This window comes from Nicotiana attenuata, unplaced genomic scaffold (assembly GCF_001879085.1).
Source record: "Nicotiana attenuata strain UT unplaced genomic scaffold, NIATTr2, whole genome shotgun sequence".
NCBI lineage: Eukaryota > Viridiplantae > Streptophyta > Magnoliopsida > Solanales > Solanaceae > Nicotiana > Nicotiana attenuata.
The window spans coordinates 195293-205113 of record NW_017670874.1 but is presented as its reverse complement, the minus strand read 5'-3'; the positions used below and the strand labels follow the sequence as shown (position 1 = coordinate 205113).

The 9821-nt window shown below is 33.8% G+C and overlaps 1 protein-coding gene across 1 annotated transcript; it reads left to right on the top strand.

The window, feature by feature from the left end:
* The first annotated feature begins 6623 nt into the window (after window positions 1-6623).
* Window positions 6624-9507, top strand: LOC109244115 (beta-amyrin 28-oxidase-like). The gene is made up of 3 exons (XM_019411152.1): window positions 6624-7618; window positions 8289-8476; window positions 9146-9507. The coding sequence occupies exons 1-3, from the start codon at window positions 6673-6675 to the stop codon at window positions 9446-9448; spliced, it is 1437 nt and encodes a 478-aa protein (XP_019266697.1). The 5' UTR covers window positions 6624-6672; the 3' UTR covers window positions 9449-9507.
* The last annotated feature ends 314 nt before the right edge of the window (window positions 9508-9821 follow it).

Genomic DNA, 9821 nt, shown 5'->3' with positions numbered 1-9821 from the left:
CTCGAATCTTTTAGAGCTTCCTCAATATTTTTTGGCTCAACTTGGGAGATTAACGCAACATTCGCTTTCTTTTTTAGAGCTCCCCTGGTTTTCATTCCTTCATTTGGATCCCCAATGATGAATTTTTAAGGATTTTTAGGTTCGATTCTCCATTCATTTGGGCGTACGATGTTCGTAGTCGACTCTGTTGGATGATCTGGTACACTGCTGCTGATTGCATTAGTGGACTCTATCGTAGCAGATATATCAGTTGACTCTTGAGTTTTGCTAGTCTCCTGGTTTTCTTGAGCTTGATCTTCTTCACCTGCAGTAGTTTCTTTCTCGACCAAGGAATTATTTTCATCGAATATAACATGTACAGATTCTTCTACACATAATATGCATTTATTATAGACTCTAAAAGCTCTACTATTCAATGAATAACCCAGAAAAATACCTTCATCACTTCTTGGATCAAATTTTCCAAGATTGTCCTTACCGTTATTGTGAATAAAACACTTGCTTCCAAAGGGATGAAAGTACCTGATGTTTGGACGTTTACTCCTTCTGCCCAGAAGTGGTTTGGCAGTGAATGATCGAGTAACATAGTTCTTGCCATATCTTGGAGGGTTCTGTTTTTTCTTTCTACAACCCTATTTTGCTGTGGTGATCGTGGTGCTGAGAAATTATGAGCGTACCCCTGATCATTGCAGAAATCTTCAAATGCTCTACTTTCGAATTCTCCTCCATGATCACTCTGAATGGTTGAAATCAGATATCCTTTTTCTCTTTCAATCTTTTTGCAGAAAATCTCAAAATTTCTTATAGCTTCATCTTTATGAGATAAGAAAATTACCCAAGTGAAACGTGAATAATCATCAACAATAACAAAAGCATATCTTTTTCCTCCTATACTGGCAATTCTAGTAGGTCCAAATAAGTCCATATGGAGCAGTTGCAAAGGTTTATAAGTAGATACAATGTCATTATTTTTGAAAGAGTTTCTGGTTTGCTTACCAGTTTGACATGCATCGCAGATATGAGTTCTAGAAAAACTCAGTTTGGGTAAGCCAACAACTAATTCATGTTTGGACAACTTTTTTATCAAATGCATGCTAGCATGACCAAGTTTTCTATGCCATAACCATGGATCATCAAACATGGATGATAAGTAAATATGACCATCTATCTTTTCAAAACTATCAAGAATATAAACATTTCCATACCTTTTACCGGGGAGGACTGTTTTACCTGATTCATCTTCTATAGCACAACCTGTTTTCTTAAAGTTTACCTCATATCCTGAGTCGCATAGTTGACTTATGCTCAGGAGGTTGTAGTTGAGTCCATCAACGAGATATACTTCAGTGATGTCACAGTTGTTATTGAAGGGAATTGTTCCAGTACCAACTATTTTACCTTTTGAGTCATCCCCAAACTTAACGCTGCCTCCATCAATTTTTGTAACTTCTTTGAACAGGTTTTTATCACCTGTCATGTGACTGGAACACGTACTATCTAGATACCATTTTCCTTTGCGGCTTCTTCTGTGGTGTTCCTGCAAAACATAATGATCACTTTCTTTTAGGTACCCAAGCTTGCTTGGGTCCTGGATGGTTAGTATTACTAGGTTCAGAATTGTTTTTTGGTTTCCAAACCCATCCTGACACGTTAGCTTTACGAAAGCGACAAAAAGAATATTTGTGCCCACTTTTATTACAATAGTGACACGAGAGATCTGACCTACCTTTAGGTCTTTCATTGGTGTTAGTACTGGTGGACTTTGTTCTGGCTGGTCCTTTTCCAGTTGACTTGTAAGTCGCCTGGTTCGACCTGACAGAACTGTGGCTGGTGGATTTGTGCATGCCATTAAGTTGCATTTTGCAATTCCTCAAACTCTTCTTGAAGTACTTCTTTTTCAATTCACATACTTCGTGTTTGAGTTTCCAGTCTTTAACTTCTCTATTTAGTCTCTTAAGCTCATTCATCATTTTTTGAGATTCTTTCAGAGTTAAATCAAGAATATCCTGTAGTTCATTGCATCTTTCACAGTCATAAGATCTTACCTCACTTGTTTCACCTCGTGCCATGAAACAATTTTCATTATCATCCTTGCCTTCTTCGTCTGAAGTGTCCTCATCTGTCCAGCATCCTGAGGATTTGTTCATCTCATTTTCCAGAATCGTCATAAAGCAAAGATTTGCTATCTCTTCGTGCTCTGAACTATCTTCATCACTCCAGCTTCCAAAGGATTTGTTCTTGTTAAAACCTCTAGAAATCTTTCTTTTTAGTTCTGGGCACTCAGCTTGAATGTGTCCAAATCTTCCACACTCATAGCATTTTCCATCATTTTTGTCCTGTTCATTGTATTGCCTGGATCGTCTGGGTGGCATTCTTCCTTTCTTTGTATTTCTGAATCTTCTCATGAACCCATCCATGTTTCTTGATAGCATAGCAATTTCTTCTTGTAGGGCTTCAGGATCATCATTGATTTCGTTTTCAGCTATTTCATTTGAGGCTTTGAATGCAACTATCTTCTTTTTCTCTTCTTGACTAGTTTTCTTGAGATGCGTCCTTTCAAAGGCTATGAGTTCTCCTCGTAGTTCATCATATGACAATTTGTTTAGATCCTGCGATTCAAGTGTGACTACTTTGGTCTGCCAAGTGGTTGGCAGGCTTCTGAGAATTTTTCTGACTTGTTCACCACTAGTATATGACTTGCCAAATGCCTTAAGATCACTAATTATTTTGCTAAACCTGGCAAACATTTCTTCAATAGATTCTCCTTCTTCCATAGAGAAGAGTTCGTAATCATGAACCAACATACTGATATGTGTTTCCTTTACTTTGCCGGTTCCTTCGTATGTAACCTCAAGCTTGTCCCACATTTCTTTGGTTGTATCACAACTAGAGATTTTCTCATATTCTTCACCACTTATAGCATTGTGCAGCAAATTTCTTGCCTTATTGTTAACTTGTACTACTTCTATTTGCTCTTTTGTATATGAATCTATATCTTCAGGATCAACAAGTGGTGGAGTAGTAGTAGGCAGGGGATAGTTTCCCTTTTTGATGACTCTCCAAACTTTAACGTCATAGGCCTTTGTAAAGATCTCCATACGCACTTTTCAGTGAGAGAAATGTTGACCATTGAAGTATGGTGGTCTAACTTGTGAAGTTCCTTCCTGGAAGAGAGCTCCAATGATGACTTGATTTGCCATGATCTTTTCTCAGAAGCTGTTAAGCAAAGAGTAGAATATGAGCCTTGCTCTGATACCAATTGCAAGTACAAGAGGGGGGTAAATTGTATAATTTTTAAACTTAGACTCTATTAGTTGACTTATTTACCAATTAGTCAACTTGATGCAATAAAATAACAGTTGTAATGGCAGAATATAAAATACAGAAAGTAAGTGCAGAAATCTAAAGACACCGGAATTTTATACTGGTTCGGATTCAATGTGAATCCTAGTCCAGTCCCCTTGGGTTGCAAGGGAGTTCTCTTTAGTAATTGCGTTTCTTCGAGTACAATAGAAATGGTGTGATAGCTCAGTTCCTATAACACTCGTCTTCTTTTGATACAATGCCTCACCAGTGTTATACTCTCCTTTTTCTCTAACTTGTTACACAGCAGATCTCAATGAACCACAATGTTTGTTTGTAGTAGAATAAAGAGAGAATTTTGGTTTGATCAAAGTATGTTTATCTAAGACTGAAAACTGAGTATAAATACTTTGGTGAAGACTTTGAGCAGACGTAATTTCAGCAACCCAAGGGATTTGATCCTTGGAAAGAGATTGATTCTTTCCAAGATAAGATTTCTGGTCGTTGCTCTTCCTTGATGAGAGAAGATTGATTGCCTTCCTTCTTCAGTCATTGATGAAGATTTGCTCTTTAATTGTTGGTCCTTCCATAGTTGGCAGCTCTTGATCACTTCCTTTTTCCAGCCGTTGAAGACAAAGATTTGCTTCTTGATTATTGGTTTCTCCAAAGTCGGCAGATCAGCGAATCTCCTTGATTTGCTCCTAGAGTGTGTAGGCCTTGATTGACGCCTTAGTTTCAGGCTTTCACACGATTCTTTCCATCGCTTTCCACAATTTTGGCTGATTGATATCTTTCCTTAGGCATTTCTATTTCTGATTGATTTCCTGCACAAATATATTATTGACATTATTAAAATCAGATCTAACAGCTAGTCTAGTATATGTATGTAATTACGTGTTCTCTTCGCATCGACTCGATATTCTTTAGATAGCCTGCCCTTTACAAATATAGCCTTTCAGAATGTATAGAATTTCTTCGGATTGGCTATTTAAGTCAATCTTATTGACGAAGCTTGAAGCCTAAACTAGCTAGGAAGTTGCAGTATTTGAACTTCTATCCTAGTTAGATTAATTGTAGATATTTCAAGAGTTGTAATTTTACATATAGTGGCCAAGCTAGAAAACTCAATAATCCTTTACAAGTATGCTATACAAGGTGTTTAAAGTCTATGTCTATTTTTTTCCAATAAAAGTAGAAGTAATATTTTATCTTATATATGATGTAATTTTTCGACAAAAAATATTCAATTGACCATTCTTTGTCAGATATAGATTTGCCTCTGCTCGTAGGGGTGATGTTGATAAGTTTTTGCCTGCTTATTCTGTTTTCTCTTTTGAGCTGTAAATACTTCTAGTTGGCAATAAAAAATTTAATTACCAAAAGATATTAAGTAAAATGTTTAAGAAGATATATAGCGTATTTTAGACAAACACTTTTATAATCAAGATTAAATTTTTCTTTAAGGATTATGTAAAAAATTTAAAAGATAATTAATAGCACGTGGGACTAAAAGATTGATTAAATGAACTAGTCTCGAGATTCAACAAATTACTACTACCATTTAACGTATCAACAACGCGATATTTAATTTTTGCCTTCACCAACACGGTACTCCAAAGTAAAATATGAATGTATACCGAAATATTCGAGAAAATTTTACCCACTATTCTAGAAGTGTTTGAAGAAATCGATATTTGAAGAAAATTTTACTCACTATTCGTCGTGATTTTTAAAAATAGTTGTCTCAAATTATTTGTTATTTTAGAAATTCAAGACTAAATTAATTACTTTTTTCCTATATTATCCTTAATATTAATTTTTCTTGAAGACTACATATACCTCAATTATGAGTAAATATTAAATAAATAAAGATTATATCTTAAAACATAAATAAAGGTAAAAGTAAAAAAAAAAAATAAGGGGGCAAGTAAAAGAGAAATACGACAGATAATTTGAGACGAAAGGAGTATTATTAACTGGGCAACAATATGTCTCCTCCTACTTTCTTGGTTGAAGAAATTATATAAAAACAAAAGTATTTCGGTGCATGAGGTATACCCGCGTCACGTAAGGCTCAAGGGAAAGACCACAACTTAAGGGGTTATTATGCAAACTGCCTACTCCGACGGAAGAATAAATGATTAATTCTATAGATCGAACTTATGATTTATAAATCTTACAGAGACAACTTTAACACTTCCAAAGCTCTCATTCTAATAAAGAATGTATAGTTTAGAAAATTTAGATGAGAAAAAGTTGTACAAATTTGTATTGGGATTTAGTTTATGTAGATAATTTGCTTTATTTTTTAAGTTTACTTTCAATGGATGGTTATCGATTGTTATCTTTTAAATTATTTGAAAATATAAAAAAAGAAATTACTATACCTGAGTATATAGAAGTTAAATTAAAATCTTTGTATTACAGATAATAAAATATTAACATCCATATGTGACCGGAGCCTAAAATTCAACTTCTAGCGTTTAGAACAAGAAACGAAGAATCAATCAACTTTCCACCCGGTGAATTTTCTTTTTCTTTTTTTCTTTTTTCCACACGCTGAATTTGGAATGCTGCGGAGTAGTATTATATATTGGGAAATTTGAGATTTTAGTCCCTCAAATATCAACAAATTATGATTTTGGTCCTTGTGATATCTGATTAAAAATATTTAGCCTTCAATTAATTGAAATATGCCACTATTTATCAATCTATTTTTTACAATCTTCACAACTTTACAAAATTATTAATTGTTACACATAATTACGATGTCTATCGGAAACAACATCTCTGCCTTTATAGGGTAGGGGTAAGGCTGCGTACATACTACCCTCCCCAGACTCCACGCAGGGGCGGACCTAGAGCATTGACGATGGGTTCCCGGGAACCCAGTAACTCTTGCGTAGACCCTGTGTTTATATCAAAAAATTCACTAAATATTTGTAAATATCTAATTGTGAACCCAGTTATTATTGTATATTAATTTGAAATTACGGTAGAAAATCATAAGCCTCAAATCCTGGATCCGCCTCTGACTCCACGTATGAGAATAAGCTGGGTTTGTTGTTGTTGTTGTCGTCGTTACACATAATCACGATGTGTTATATTGAGTAGAGTATGTATTATTACTCCATATTTGAGGGTAATGCAGTTCTAAAAATAGTCTAATATAACATATTTCCTATATAAAAGGACCAAAAACACACATTTCTATTAATTGAAGGTTAATTGTGAGTAATCATATATAACAAGGACTGAAATTAAAATTTATTATAACTAAGGGACTAACAATGCTACTACCCCTTATATATATGGGTAGAGTCATTTGTCCTATTTGCAATCTTGCATATTATTTATTTGATACACAAAATGGACCTTTTTCTCCTCTCTTTTGCAATTACACTTGCTATTATCATAAATTTTTTGTTCAAATATTTTCTTGCTAAACCTAAAGAAAAAATCCCTTTAGCTCCAGGGACTTTTGGTTGGCCAATTATTGGAGAAACAATTCAATTCCTTATGTCACTTTACTATGGATTAGTCCATGAATTTGTTCAAAAAAGAACCAAAAAATACAATTCCAATGTCTTTAAAACTTCATTACTTGGCCAAAATGTGGCTATATTTTCAGGTCCAGCAGCTAATAAATTCATTTTTACCAATGGAAATAAACTTCTTATTGGTTATAGACCTCCTTCTGTCCAAAAATTATTCCCTTCTACATCATTTGTTCCTATAGAACATGACACAAAAAGGGCACAAAATGTCATTAGTTATTTTCTTAACTCAAAAAATGTTGAAAAACTTATTAGTACTATGGACAATATGTCACATTTTCACTTGGAAAATCATTGGAAAGGTAAACGTGAAGTGATTGTGTATGATTTAGTGAAGTTATTCACTTTCTCCCTTTCTATCAGAGCGTTTATGGGGATCGTAGATTCAGATAAAATCTTGTATTTTTACGAAAAATTCAAGATTTTTACGCGAGGTCTTTTGGCAATGGACATAAATTTTCCTGGCACAACATTTTACAAGGCAATGAAAGCTGGGATTGAATTAAGGAAAGAAATGAAGTCTATTATTGAACAAAGAAGAGAAAAATTGCAAGAAAATCCAAATATTCCAAAGGTTGATGTGTTAACACAATTGTTAGATGAACAAGATGGAGATGGAAATTACATGAGTGAAGTTGAAATAGTTGATAAAGTTTTTGGATTTATTATTGGTAGTTATGATACTACTGCTATAACTATTACTTTGACCATGAAATACCTTCAAGAGAAGCCTGAGTTCTTCAATGAAATAATGGAAGGTAATTTTTCTTCGAATTTAATTTATTATATTCGTATTATTAAGAGTTTATGTTCAAAGCACTGATAATATAAAAATATTTACACATCAGGTTATCCGATCATGTATCTAGTTATAGGTGAATCTCCGTGATTAATTGGTTAAAGATAAGTACATTGATCGTGTTAAAAATCTACGTTATTATAGTGAATATAAGTTAATTAAACCCTATTACTAGTAGTAAAGTACTTAGGGTTATAAGAATGAAGTTCTATCTAGGCCCATTCTTTAGATTGTTAATTTGTCCAACTATATGCAAGTCATCTATGGAATAACTTAAAAAAAAAACACTTTCAAAATGGCAGCCTGGTTCGGGGAAGGGCCGCACCCAAGGAGTGTGATGTAGGTACAAGCATCAGTGGCTGATTCCATGGCTCGAATCGTGACCTATAAGTCACACGGAGACAATTTTACCATTGCTCCAAGGCTCCCCGTAAAAAAAAAAAAAAAAAGAAACTTCCATTTCTACAAAATATTTTCTAATGTGACTCAAAGGGTTTGTTCTCTTTGTCATGGCAAATGAAAAGGAGATTCTTGTTGTTTTGCTGCCCTCATATATATCACACTAGTATTATTAAAATGTTATACTTAACTATTCTTTGCAAAATATTGGTAAACCTAAAATGAGACAGAGCAAAATGAGATATCAAGGCAGATGAAGCCAAGGAAAGTGCTATGTTGGGATGATATTCAGAAAATGAGGAAAACTTGGAGCTTTGTGAATGAAGTGTTAAGAAACAAACCAGTTGTTCAAGGCATTTTCAGAGAAGCCATAGAGGACATCACTTATGAAGACTTTGTCATACCAAAAGGATGGAAGGTACTCTTCGCTTCTTCTTTTTTTTTTTTTTTTTCTTTTTTTCATCTGGTACCCGGCACGCATTGAGACCTGACTAAATTTGTATTTCCCGCAAATTCCACGTTGGGTTTGTAGAACATTTAGAATATAATGTAATGAGTATAGAAGGAGCATACGTAGAACTTTTTGTAAGTGGTGTCATATTTATATAAATAAATAAAAAATAAGTATTATTTAATATCATTTTCCTACAAGTTGAAAGCTTTGATCCAATGGTTTAGTTGAATATTATTGTAAAAGGAGGTAATAAGTTCAATTTTCTTTAGTCTCAAATTTTTAACAAAAATGCCTGCTCAAATATGTTCAAAAAATAGAATGTCTAAGTCTAGTCTCAAACCTACGACCTTTACAAACAAATATGAGCTTGATCAGTGGATCAAGAAATACTCTTTGCTAGAAAGCGGTGTCATTACTATATATTGCTTCGCTTTTGCAAGAATATTAGCGTAAACATTTAGTATTTCTTGTCCGGTGAAGCGTGAACAGATAACACCGCTTCCACCGATTTGCGTCCGCGCGCCCTGAAGTATAGTACTACTAAAATGTTAAATCTCATTTCAGTAACTACTAAATATATTATTATTATTGTTATTATTTGCTTATAATTAAGAATGCTGCCAAAATTTGCAGATATATTTGAGTTTTGGAGCAACACAAAAGAACAGTGAATATTTTCCAAACCCTAACAAGTTTGATCCTTCAATATTTGAAGGAAATGGACAGCTAGTTCCTTATACATCTGTTCCTTTTGGTGGAGGACATAGAATATGTCCTGGAAAAGAATTTGCAAGATTATTGATTCTTGTTTTCCTTCATAATTTACTTAAAAAATTTAGGTGGAAAGCTAAGGTTCCTTCAGAAAAGATATTGTACCCTTTTTTCCTACTTGCCATCCCAACAGATAGATATCCCGTTACCCTTTATAATCTGTAATTTTTAATTTTTTTTAATTTTATTATTATGTGAAAGGATATTGTAACCCTAAGCTAAGTTTGAACATCTTATTATTATAATATATACTATAAAAAAACTGTGAAAAACATAGAATTACAGTGACTGAGAGTTATAAGTGACAAAGTGGTGAAAATAGCACGGGCTAGCCAGTTTTCGGACTGGTAATTGAAAAATAGCCAGCGTTTATAAAGTCATTGAAAAGTAGTCACTATTTTGCTGCAATGCGGAAAGTTCTAGCATAATATACTAGAGATTGATGCACATGTGTATGAACTTCCAAGCATATTATGCTGGACCAGTATATTATGCTGGAAATCCAATATATTATTCTGGAACTCCAGTATGTTATGCT

Excerpts from the sequence above, each read along its gene's own strand:
- LOC109244115 (XM_019411152.1), top strand. The coding sequence starts at position 6,673 with ATGGACCTTTTTCTCCTCTCTTTTGCAATTACACTTGCTATTATCATA. Across the intron at positions 7,619-8,288 it reads CTTCAATGAAATAATGGAAG|AGCAAAATGAGATATCAAGG; the intron begins GTAATTTTTCTT and ends AAAATGAGACAG. Across the intron at positions 8,477-9,145 it reads TCATACCAAAAGGATGGAAG|ATATATTTGAGTTTTGGAGC; the intron begins GTACTCTTCGCT and ends CAAAATTTGCAG.